This window comes from Gymnoscopelus microlampas (genome assembly GCF_963454915.1).
Source record: "Gymnoscopelus microlampas genome assembly, chromosome: 17".
In the NCBI taxonomy this organism is placed as follows: Eukaryota; Metazoa; Chordata; class Actinopteri; order Myctophiformes; family Myctophidae; genus Gymnoscopelus; species Gymnoscopelus microlampas.
In genome coordinates, this window is record NC_139954.1 from 29,448,630 (window position 1) to 29,462,086 (window position 13,457).

A 13,457-nucleotide genomic window follows, 5' to 3' on the forward strand; every position below is an offset into this window, starting at 1 on the left:
CACCGGAGGGGGGTTCTGGGGGCACTGTTCAGGATAATAAAAACAACTGTCCCACATGAACCTATAGGCTTATTCTCCTAGGCGACACATCATTGTTGCCAGGCTACACAAATAATATAATAAGACTTGTAAAAAATAGCCTTAGCAACAGCCAACAAATGTATAGCCCTCAGGTGGAAGGACGAACTCCCACCACCAACCTCTTTGTGGTTTAGGGAACTAACATCTTGCATTCCTAGTGAAAGAATAATGTATAACCTCAAAGGATTTTGAGGGAATTTGGATGTGGGTAATGTGATTGTTTATGGGTGTATGAATGTGTGAGTGGGTTTAGGTAGGCATATGGCTGTGCGTGTCTGAGTATATATGTTTGTATCCACATTTAAGCACGTGTCGATGTGTGCTTGCAGGTACACATACATGGGCATGTAGGGGTGTGGGTATGCTTAGGGGTATCTGTTGTCACTATTAATTTGCTACTGTATTTATTTTTGTATTTTTAATTATTTATTAATTTAAGAGTTGTGTTGTGTGTGGAATAAGGATCAGGCAGGTGGAAGGAGGTGACACAATGTTTGCACTGCTCCTTTTCCATAACTGAGAGCAGCACAGTATCCAAATAGGAGGATGTTGAAAAACGAGTACAGAACATTTCATAAACTGATTCAATGAGAATAGCTGCAGAAGGCAACTGGGCTTTTGCTATCTAGAAGACAGAGCAAGCCAGGTATAGCCTACTTTTGACTGTATTTATGAACAATTAGTCAAATACTGGATTTTTGTCGTTTTGTGTGTAGCACACTGGTCACTGGTCAATAACAAAAAATGTAAGTAAGTGACTGATTTGACGTATTTATATCATTGTGTTTTTTATTTATTTCAATGTCGATTTCATTTATTTCATGTGGTATTTATTATTGAATCTTTGGACCTATGCACTTCCATAGACGTACGTGTCCAGGTGATTTCTAAATAATAGTGAACTTGATCTCTGATGTGATAAAGCTTCAAGAAGAAGCCTACTATAGTTTCCATGATAAAGTGTGAATGATGGCTGTATTTTCTATTTGTCAATAAGACTGGGGAGCTTTGACATGCTTTGAACATTATTAAAACATGTAAAGCCTAACATTATTTCCAGTGGTGTAAAGTAACTAAGTACTGTGGTATATTCAGGACTAAAAGTAGTTATTAAACATGAGAATATTACTACCAGTTTATTTTGTTATAACACATTAGTTTAATAATAATGAACCAGGTTAAAGAAATTGATGTCTCACTCAAAATCTACTGTGCCAGCAAAGAGGGACTGAGTTTGCCTAACAAAAGACTAATCAGTCCTCACATTTACATTGAAAGGTGTGATGAGTACATCACCTCGTGAAGCTTCAAGGACTGAAACACTTTGATAAGGAAAAAAGATGGTGGTCACCAATGTAAATAGCACAAATCATGTGTTCCTCTCTTTTACTGATTCCCCAGGTAAGCAAGACAGTTGCTGCAAGCCAAAAAGCAAGTTTGTAAGGAACATAGATAAGATAAATAAAGTTGAGTTGCGGTATTTTTCCCTGACTGTGAAAAACCAAAGGTCACCAGGCTTAAGCATTTGGCTAATGTAAATTGGCTAATGTAAATGAGTCTAATCATTTGTTTGCAACTTTTTCTAAGTAGACTCAGGATGAGAAATAGTAAACTTATATGATATTTTGAAATAAAACCCAAAACCTGTTGAATATACATAAGAAACATTGTACCAAGGATTTCTACATTCTAGTATAAATAATTCACGTGGATAAATGTTTATTTACACGAAAGCTCTAAAATGAACCTGTATTTTAAATAAGACTGTATGAGTGTAACTTTGGTTTGCAAATTGCAATGATTTAATTAAATACTTTTTGGTCTTATTTTAATGTGTGTGAAATATTGAATGTGGATAATTGAACAAAGATTTGTTTAACTAATGAAATCAAGTAACAAATGTACTGGTTATGATACATGCTTAAAAACTGAATACTGTTGCGCCTGAATACTAATTTGTCACACATTGGCAGCTGCTTCAGCAGGAAGTCAGAGCTTCTGTGATTGGACGATTGTTCTGTCACTGAAAGGCGGGTGTTAAGACCACGCCCCGGAGACAGTAATGTGTAGAGTATATACGCACTAACAGTAGAAAGAAACAGAGCGAGTACAACATTGACCCTTGTATTTGTTGGCCATTTTGACAATAAAACTGATTGTTGAAACGACTTCTCCGGACTCCTCAAATTTGTGATTATTCCCACCAAGAGGCATCTCTTCTTCCGTCTTTTAAACGGCCTTATACACCACAGAAAAACTTGGCGAGCCAGCTATTCTCTTTGCTGCTAAAGGACACGGGACATTCTAAGAGATTTTGCATTGAAGGTATGTGTAAATAGTGCTTTTAAATTAAAAGCAAAACTTAACATTAAAAGTTTTAATGTTAAGTTTCGTCCGTGTTTAAAGCGGTAAGTTAAAAAGAACCTCAGTGGTTTGGCCTTTTTGGTTCCGGCGGAAGTGAATATTGTCTCCGGGTGGTTTAAAGTAAAAATAGCCTGATCCACATGCTTACAATGTGTCACAAAGTGACGCGTTATAAGCTTGTTATTTAAACTTTAAACTTGCTATTTCTGCTTTTTTATATTTGAAAATGTGTGAACATTTTTCAACATGGAAACGATTATGACGATTATGCAAAAACAATTGCGATTATCTCAAATAATTAGACGATTATGTAATAATTGTGACAGGCCTATGGGGTAAGCACTATAGCTTGGCCAGAAGCATTAATAGTAGTAGTAGTAGTAGTAGTAGTAGTAGTAGTAAGATGATGATGGTGTTGGTATATAAAACATATACCATAGTAAACCACGTTTGTAAATACCAGGCATATAAAAATGTGTCTCTTACTTTCAGCACAGCAATGAGGCATCTTTGGACCAAGGCTAGCGTTTTAGGTTCCCTATCAGCATCCATGGCATTTGGTTCACTACTGTGGACACAGAAGAATCCTGAACAAGATGAGATGGCCTCCGGTGGGTGTCCTGTCCACACAAATGCCTACTCCCCCTATGAACTCAAACTGGTCCAAGTCCTGTTCCGACACGGGGCCAGAACACCGCTGAAATCCATACCCAATGTGATGGAGGTGAGGCTTGCTGGTTGACAAGGAGACCTGTAGCAGTACTAGGATGGCATTAATTCATTAAATCAAACTATATCATTAATTCTCATGTGTCTGTCATCAAAGGCCCAGTGGGTGCCAACCCTCGTGGAGCCTCCAGTGCACACTCAGATCAAGTACGTGGTGACAGACCTGCAAGGAGGCCCCCAGCCACCAGTTCCTGTAAAAGACAGCTACGGCAGCGAAAAACTCACTGTAAGTAGGTGTGGGTTGTGTGAGTATGTATTAAGGCCTGATTATACTTTGCGCATCCGTGTAGCCACGAGAGTCCATGGACACGACGTGGTACTGTGCAAATTACAATTTAGTGTCTGCAGAATCGCATGCATTCAAGGGTAGAACGACACAGGCTGCAAGTCAACAAACACGAGGCATAATCGGACCATAATGACGGCTTCTTCCAGACAACTGGCGTATGGACGTAATGGATTTGTGCCATGTCAAGAGGCCATTCTGAGAAGTGGTCTACTGTCCTAGTTTTACTATATCTTGTGTCAATTACTAATTTGCATTCCTGTTATACTCCGAAGACCTCAGTGCTAATATATTCCTTCAGAAAAGCTTCAAGGAGTCTTTTTTTTCTTCAGGTTTTTATTCTATTCTGCTTGCATACCTTTTAATTAAACCTGCCAATCAACATCACTTAAATTTCAAATCCTTTTCTTGTGACAGAATATAATGCAGCCAGTAGTGACAGAACTCCTCAACCTCTCCTCAAGCAGAGCATCCATTTATCAATTCTAGCACATTCATCGTACTTAAGTTGTCGGCACATAAGTTTATGCGTGGTCACAAAATCCGGGAGGCATGCAGATATCTATGCGGACATGAGCTGGTGACAAAATGTACATCATGCAGACCCTCAAGGCTAAAATGCAGATGTGGAAAGATATGGCCTAATCTTAAAACACAACGTGATACAATCATGCTAAAAGTGAACGTTCCAGCAGATAGTGCACTAAAGCAGACCTGTCTCAAAATATGTAGAGAATTTGAATTTTTTATCAAAACACAATGGGCAAACAATACTATGGTAAATAAACATTTAAATGTCTATTTGTTAATAACTACTCTAGAAATAAATGTGTAAAGCTTGAAGGTAATGATTGCACATTACATAACATAATAGTGCAGAGAGAGAGAGGCTGTGTAGACCTTCCCACAACATGTACTTACTTGTGCTATGTAAGTCTTATGCCTGATTAATACTAATGTTGCACACCGGTGTCGTGTACTGAAAATAGCAGATCTACGTCACGCTGCGACGTGTTGTGAGCTTGTAGATCGGCTATTTTCAATGTGCGACACCAGTGCACAACTAAGCATAAATCTGGCTTTTGCATAACTGATCACTGATCCAAATTGTCATCCTTGCAGGGTGGCGCATTCCCTGGTCAGCTAACTGCAGTGGGCATGCAGCAGCTTTATGATTTGGGGAGAAGGCTGAAGAGGCGATACATTGAGGAAACTCCATTCCTTAGCACCACCTTTAGCTCAGAAGAAGTCTAGTAAGTGTATCATTACATTTAGCAACGTGCAATAACTTTTTCTTCATCATACTACTTTGATACATTGGGATTGTGGGTAAAGTGCAGAAGATATTGTCCTGAATGTGTTCTACTATTCAAGTCAAGTTGGCTGCCTTCCATGACCTACTTTTCTTTCTCCTTCTAGTGTGCGCTCCACTAACGTTTTGAGAACCATTGAATCTGCCAAATGTCTGGTAGCAGGTCTGTTCGAGCAGAAACAGAATGGTAGGATAAAAGTCCATAATGTACATCATACCCTCTACGTGATTGAGGCTCTCGCCTCCTGTCCTGATTTCTAATATTCTTTCTGTTCTCCCTCCACCTGAAGAAGTTGTTCCCATAGTAACAGCAGAGGCAACAGCTGAAATCCTCTACCCTAACTACCATAGATGCAAACTACTCAAACTCCTAGGAGGGTAAGCAGAATTTACTACACACAGAACTACTGCAATCACAGCCAGAATATCCAATGCCCTAACCAAACAAAGATTATGTTGCGCAAAATGTATTAGTGCTGTTAAAATGACTGATGGTTTATCATTGCCTATCCTCTCCAACTGTGTGTGTGTGTGTGTGTGTGTGTGTGTGTGTGTGTGTGTGTGTGTGTGTGTGTGTGTGTGTGTGTGTGTGTGTGTGTGTGTGTGTGTGTGTGTGTGTGTGTGTGTGTGTGTGTGTGTGTGTGTGTACGTCTGTCTGTCTATGTTCTTTGTGCAGTTACCGCCGGGGCACTCTACCGGACATTGCGGCCGACCTGCAGAATATCCAAGGTGCACTGGGCATTGCCCCTCACCAGCGCATCAGCTTCTCTCTCATTAGGGATGACTTGGTCGCTAGAGAGGTGACATGATCTTCTTGATACATTACACTTAACTTAGGCCCGGCCAGATGAAGTAATAATGTGCTAAGAGGTAGGGCTGCACGATTATGGCCAAAATAATAATTCCGATTATTTTGATCAATATTGAGATCTCGAATATTACGCACGATTAATATTATTATTATTATTAAGATATGACACATTTTCCTGTGACAAATTAGTGACACTGATAGTTGAGTGACAAAATATTGTTATTACACATAAACATAAGACTGCTTTCACATTCATGTTGTGCTACTACTTTTTTTTAATCAAAATGAAATGGTTCCTCCTTATTCACCTACTGTAAATTCTGTGCATCTCAGAATGAATACCACACCAAATTAAATTGTGAATGTATACGGAAATCTTCCACATTCTAAGTCCTAAACAGGAATCAATTAAAGAGGCGGTGCCATGGTTTTGCACTTTTTCTGTTTATCATGTGTCTATGAGGTTGATAGAACTTCATTAAGCCCCCTGGTGGTGTTTTTATGGTGTTTTATGTCTTCTCTTTCTGTACACTTTTTTGAATCACAGAAAATCACAGCACCCCGTCTTTAAGTAATCCCCGCAATCGAATCCCCTCCTACCTTCACGGGACGCAAAGGCAGGAACTCAACTTAGGGAGCACTTGACTAGCAGTGAAGTGTTGGGTAGCCGGAACGCTTGCCCCAAAACACACTCGCCCCCATTTTCTATAATGGTCGCGGGATTTGACCAGGGGCGAGCGTGTTTTGGGGCGAGCGTTCTTGTATCCTATTCAAGCGTTCTAAGCACACATTAAAAATGGCTATAATCGTACCATCGTGTTAAATAAATCGTGGGAAGCCAAAATCGTGATCCCGATTAAAATTCGATTAATTGTGCAGCCCTACTAAGAGGTTAATCACTTACGGTCAAGCTCTGCAAGATGTTTCAGATGAACTGTGTGTTTCAAAAGCCAAGTACCGTGTTCAGTCATTTCTGACATTACTGCATCTGACCGCATCAACAGACACATGGCCTGCCTTTACCTCCAGTATTGGATACATGGAGGAACACAGTGGAACAGAGGGCAGTGGACATGATCTGCCACATCTACGAACCCAGCAAGAGGTTAGAGTGTTACAGGCAGGAGAGATGGGGCTCTTCAAATGGGCAGACTCAAGGGTTATCAGTAACCCTAATCCTACAGATCACAATGATAGCCAACCACTTCACCATATTGGATTTCTGCAAAACTGTTTCTCATTCTGTTTGTGTATGGTTAGTTTCAGGGAAAGCTTGCAGCTATGTGTGGGACCACTCCTGCACACAATGATGGGCAACATTGAGGAGACACTACAGGGCACCTCATCAGAGCCAAACAGGTTAGAGAACCAACAAATGAACAGATTATAATGAAAATCAGTCATTGAATTGAGTAATCAGCTTTATGCATAGTCTTTCAAGCCAGACAACTATTCCACAATCTTCAAACCAACTATGAAAATATGTCTACAATTGTTTTAGTTGTCAAAAATGTCAAATAATCATTTCAGCCCTACAGAGAACGCACACTGTGTTAATCAGTTATTTTCCTGTTTCCTCACCTAGGAAATTGTTCTTGTATTCTACACATGATACGACTCTGATGCCCTGTCTAATGGCTATGGGGATTTTTGACAAGAGATGGTCACCATATGGTGCCGATATCACCGTTGAGCTACACCAGCACCGGCAGACAAAAGAGGCCTTCGTCAAAGTGTCCTACATCGGCCAGGTAAGAATGAGATTGCACTTGCAGTCGCAACATACACAGAAATATCCTCTTTGTTAATTTAACTATGAGTACAAATGTAACGGGTCCATTTGGTTACATATGTACACTCTTTTAGTTACAAATGGATAAATTAACAAGAGTATTTAATAGGGTGACATGCCCAATTTTGTCCTTCCTGCAGATAATGGTCTGTACTGTCTTTGTCTCTGTAGGACCAGCTGCTACCAGGTTGTAGTGGAGTCTACTGCCCCCTGCAGGAGTTCAAACAGGCCCTCTCAGCCTACTCCGTGAACTCTGAACTTTACCAGACACTTTGCAACAGCACAGAGGGCCTCACTCAACCCTGATCCCTTCACCTCCAAACACAGCTCTGCGCCATTATAGTTTACGTGCTCTTTCTCTCCATCCAGCAAAATGTGTCAGTGATCATACCTCAATGTCAAAACGCACAAGAGGCCCATTTGAGAGGAATCTGAATTATACTGTTTTTGTTCAATTTAATTACCACCAAGATAGTTGGTGCATTGTTAATCAACCAAATTATACATTGGGTATAGTTGCTTATTCCCAGATATCTTTATAGCAAATCAGTTTGGTTTCATGACAAAGTCCCATGACTACAGCTCAATTCATTATCTGTTCAAAAGGAACATCTTATGTTTCTTTTTCCAATTTAAGAATACTGCCGACCACTGACAGAAATAACCCCATGATTGACAGAGGGGTGGCATCATCATCTACATACATTTAAAATATTGTAACACAAGACAATTCAAATCGTCCCGTCGCACCAGTCATGAGTTAAACTGTACAAAATGTTCATAAACAGAGTACCAAATGTGTAATATACTAGTAAATGTCTTTTCATAATCATTTATAGAACCTTTACAAAGGGAATTTATCTATGCCTTGTGAGTGAACTGTTGGTGCCTTCTTTTGGGGATACAATATAAGCATGCATAGTGTGTGTGGCAAAATATCAGGAGTTTTAGTTTTCAGTGTGTTTTGGATTGGTGAGGAGAAATAAATATTAGTTGTCAATGTTCTATCCCTTTCCCATCTACACACTGCATCACATTGGTGGGCTGCGGAAAGTTTAGAAAGCTGCCTAACAATGACATCGATGGGGATGCCAAGCTAATAGAAACTACTACAGCCTTTCTCTTCCTTTAAAGTTATCATGCTGAACTAAAAGCCATTGTTGTTACATTCATAAAAAAACTTGTTTGAAATGACCAAACCTACCTACCGATGATGTCACTGGTAGGCAGGTTTCTGAACGTCCACAGGCCTCCTCAGACGCTGAATAGACAGAAATAGTGCCATATTATAAAGAGTATTTGTGACTAGTGAGGACCAATTGTATGAAGACAGGTTGAGTATGCTTTCTTTCCATTTGGTTTAGCTCTTTTGTTGAATTCTGGTGAACTTGGGAAATCCTATTCCTGCTGGTACTTGGGAGTTGAATGATGGTAGTAAATGTGTCAGTCTCTGCTATTTTATCCATTTGTAACCGAGTATACAAATAACTATATGGACCCTTGCAACTTCCTATAGTCTAGTCACATTTGTACTCAAGTTAAATCTGACTGTAGCTGGTTTGACATGCAGAACGAAAGACAGCATATGGACTACACAGCTTCAAACATGAAGAGCCAAGAGCCAGAGAGAGAGAGAGAGAGAGATATGAATAAGGCCACCTTCAACTGTCAGTTTTAGACTGACATTGTGACATGCATCTCTGCAATGCAATAATTATTCAGACTGTGGTTCTAAATGGCACAAGCAACTGTTTTTGCCTCCCAGCAAAAGTAACATGGAATAAACTGTGAATCTTGCCATTCCATGGACTGGATGTTTACTGACTATGTGCAATGAATTATAATAATCAAGTGAACGTGCCTTAAAGAATAGTGTAAAAAAAAAACTTCCTTGCACTGTAACTCTCAGGTTGCAGAATATTTAAAACATGGGTGCGGATTGCAGTATATCTATACATGTTGAATACAGGTATATGAGTCAATTGAATAGGCCTACATCTTATTTGTAAGGTGTCAACACTTCCTTACTAAAAATGACTGTGGACAAAATATCATCTTCAAAACAATTGATTAAAATGTATGAGTATAATTCTCATTAGTCATCACATGTGTCAGGGGCGTTTGTATGAAAGAATCATAATTGTATTGAATGTATTCTGAAAGTAGTAACCTACCTGGTTGACAGAATTCAAAGGTTTGAGGGTTCTGAACTTCTGCCAATGAGCTGGTTGCCACGGGTTTCAGCCACCATTTATTCTCCTCGAAAACCTACAGTGTAACGTTAATAGAAATATCAAATACAATGTTTTAGTGGATGTTTTGCATTAATGTTTGCGAACGCGGAAGTGGAGCCTACTATGAAACTCTGCTCGGCTTGTGGCTCTGTCTGTGTGTGTGCAGTATGTGTGCACTGCCTGCACTGCCTGTGTGCAACCGACAGAGTGCGCCAGAGTGCAGCTACAGTCAAAAAACACACACACACACACACACACACACACACACACACACACACACACACACACACACACACACACACACACACAGTCCGTAAATACACAATATTTTCGAGCTGCGTTCGCTTCCAGCGTTCGCGCGTCTTACTTGTATAAATGCATAGACTTATTTCAAAGTTAGGAGCTTGGGTCATAACTTCACTTTGTGAAAAGCACTGCTTTTGTAATGTGTGTGCGTGTGTGTGTGTGTGTGTGTGTGTGTGTGTGTGTGTGTGTGTGTGTGTGTGTGTGTGTGTGTGTGTGTGTGTGTGTGTGTGTGAGTGAGTGTGTGCATGCACCCTATAACTACTGCTGTACATTAGTTCTGGATCTCTGTGCACCCTATAAGTAGGCCTATACACCCTTTGTCATAACACTTATCACAAATCAATACATTATCAAGAGTTGACTTGTTCTTGTCATTCTTTCTCCAAAGCTGTGTGAATGCCTCAAGAATATTTTACTCAATTGCCAGTTTGCCTCACTGCCATGCCTTCATTGGCCTTTATTTCATAGGCCTAATAGTAAAAATGTTTAGCTACAAATAGAACACGATCTTGACTCTATACCTCTCGCTTCAGTCCCCTAGCTCATTCAAACAGATACTAACAGTGAACCTTTTTATAAAACCTACATATAAACTATGGTTTGAAGTATGTAAAAAGACTGGAAAGACATGGAAATAATAATAATAATAATAATAATAATAATAATAATTATATATATATATATATATATATATATATATATACACACATATATATATATACACACACACACACACACACACACACACACACACACACACACACACACACACACACACACACACACACACACACACACACACACACACACACACACACACACACACACACATTGTATATCAATGTATGATCTTACTCCTATTCACCCTCTGTTGCCTAAAGCTCTAAGAGATGGAATTACTCAAATATGTTTTAGGAAGGGTACTAAGACATTTGGGGACTTGTACGGGTGGGCTTTTAAAACCATTTGAAGATCTTAAAGCTAAATATGATCTCGATAACAGACACTTCAAATTTATACAAATCAGACACTATATTTCAACAGAACAAGGGGGAAACCTTCAATCTATTAAAAAAAAAATTAAATAGTATACTGAGTAACAAAAACATTGATACTAACCATTAAAGGGTTAGTATCACATACACACACTGGCATTAACCACCTCTTGGAAAAGGAGGAGCTTAAGGTAAAGAACAAATGGGAAACTGATCTAGACCACCATTCTGATCTAGACCACCATTTCGACTCAGAGGAATGGGCTGAACTGTGTGAAAAAGTACAACACGTCTCTTTTAGCAATAAACACATTCTGACTCAGTTCAACCTCCTACACAGAGTTTATTTCACTCCAGAGAGAATGCATAGAATAATAGACCACAACAGATCTCAATACCGCCCAACACTGGAAGGGGGTTCTGGGGGCACTGTCCAGGATAATAAAAACAACTGTCCCACATGAACCTAGGCTTATTCTCCTAGGCGACACATCATTGTTGCCAGGCTACACAAATAATATAATAAGACTTGTAAAAAATAGCCATAGCAACAGCCAACAAATGTATAGCCCTCAGGTGGAAGGACGAACTCCCACCACCAACCTCTTTGTGGTTTAGGGAACTAACATCTTGCATTCCTAGTGAAAGAATAATGTATAACCTCAAACAGAGGTCTGAGGATTTTGAGGGAATTTGGATGTGGGTAATGTGATTGTTTATGGGTGTATGAATGTGTGAGTGGGTTTAGGCAGGCATATGGCTGTGCGTGTCTGAGTATATATGTTTGTATCCACATTTAAGCATGCACGTGTGGATATGTGTTTGTAGTTACACATACATGGGCATGTACGGGTGTGGGTATGCTTACGGGTATCTGTTGTCACTATTCATTTGCTACTGTATTTATTTTGTATTTTTATTTATTTATAATTTAAAAAATAATAATTATAATTATTAATGTGTTGAAATTATGTTTTCATCTGTCTATCCTGTGCTGCAAAAAGCTCAATAAACATTTACAAAATAAAATGTTTGGTGCAGTGACAGTCAGTAGAGTAGTGTGGATTAAATGTGGGTTATGGTGTTAAGAACCTTCTGGAATAACGATCAGGCAGGTGGAAGGAGGTGACACAATGTTTGCACTGGAAGAGTAAAGGCTACTTTTCCATAACTGAGAGCAGCACAGTATCCAAATAGGAGGATGTTGAAAAACGAGTACAGAACATTTCATAAACTGATTCAATGAGAATAGCTGAAGAAGGCAACTGGGATTTTGCTATCTAGAAGACAGAGCAAGCCAGGTATAGCCTACTTTTTACTACATTTATGAACAATTAATCAAATACTGGATTTTTGTCGTTTTGTGTGTAGCACACTGGTCACTGGTCAATAACAAATAATCGAAGTAAGTGACTGATTTGATGTATTTATATCATTGTGTTTTTTATTTATTTCAATGTCGATTTAATTTATTTCATTGTGGTATTTATTATTGCATTTTTGACCTATGGACTTCCATAGACGTACGTGTCCAGGTGATTTCTAAATATTAGTGAACTTGATCTCTGATGTGTAAAGCTTCAAGAAGAAGCCTACTACAGCTTCAATGATAAAGTGTGAATGATGGCTGTATTTTCTATTTGTCAATAAGACTGGGGAGCTTTAACATGCTTTGAACATAATTAAAACATGTAAAGCCTATAGCATTATTTCCAGTGGTGTAAAGTAACTAAGTACATTTACTCAAGTACTGTACTTGAGTAAGTACAATTTTGAGGTATTTTTTACTTTACTGGGGTATTTCCAATTTTCAGTACTTACTTCTACTCCACTACATTTCAGAGGCAAATTAAATACTTTTACTCCACGAGTAATTTGTAGAGTTTTATTATTATCACAAAACATACATTAACCGCTTAAGTGATATTTTTTGGTTAAAACAAAAAGTATTTTGTTAAAAGGTTTAAATACTATATTCTGATAGTAATCATTGCTATAGAGTGTTTTTTCAGTAACAGATGTCTCCCTGTCTCTCCAGCTCTTTAATAAACAGAAAATACATTTTTCGGTAGGTGTCAAAATCTCAGCCAATCAGGAGAAAGTACCCATTTTTAAGCTTAATTTGAATAGTGTTCCAGTTCCAATTTTGCCTGCTCATTTCTTAGTGTCATCACTTCCAATTTCACTTGTTTAATCTGTATCCTGATTGAGTTCCCTGTCCTGGTTGGATACAATTGGAAATGAAACTGAAACTGAAACGAAAATGCATTTTCTGTTTAATAAAGAGGTGGAGAGACAAGGAGACACCTAATAGGCCTACTGAACAAACACTCTATAGCAATGAGTACTATCAGAATATAGAGCTATTTAACACTTATTTTAACCAAAGTAAATCACTTACCCTACCTTTAAACCTCGGCTATTTTAAAAATATTTTTAATACATTTTGAATACGGGACTTTTACTTGTAACAAAGTATTTCTACATTGCAGTATTTATTGTAGTACTTTTCCACCACTGATTATTATTTCTGACTGTAGTGACTCA

General features: G+C 38.7%; 1 protein-coding gene across 1 annotated transcript; it reads left to right on the forward strand.

Annotated features, from left to right (window-relative positions):
• The first annotated feature begins 2,943 nt into the window (after positions 1-2,943).
• Positions 2,944-7,796, forward strand: LOC311064200 (lysophosphatidic acid phosphatase type 6-like). The gene is made up of 10 exons (XM_084084020.1): positions 2,944-3,169; positions 3,272-3,400; positions 4,583-4,713; positions 4,880-4,959; positions 5,063-5,150; positions 5,449-5,572; positions 6,588-6,688; positions 6,850-6,942; positions 7,169-7,334; positions 7,547-7,796. The coding sequence occupies exons 1-10, from the start codon at positions 2,945-2,947 to the stop codon at positions 7,679-7,681; spliced, it is 1,272 nt and encodes a 423-aa protein (XP_083940146.1). The 5' UTR covers position 2,944; the 3' UTR covers positions 7,682-7,796.
• Positions 7,797-13,457: the final 5,661 nt, after the last annotated feature.

What these genes read in the sequence shown, in the direction of transcription:
- LOC311064200 (XM_084084020.1), top strand. Translation starts at nt 2,945, where the DNA reads ATGAGGCATCTTTGGACCAAGGCTAGCGTTTTAGGTTCCCTATCAGCA. An exon ending in TTTAGCTCAGAAGAAGTCTA is followed by an intron (nt 4,714 to 4,879) that starts GTAAGTGTATCA and finishes TTCTCCTTCTAG; the next exon opens with TGTGCGCTCCACTAACGTTT. An exon ending in CTACTCAAACTCCTAGGAGG is followed by an intron (nt 5,151 to 5,448) that starts GTAAGCAGAATT and finishes TTCTTTGTGCAG; the next exon opens with TTACCGCCGGGGCACTCTAC.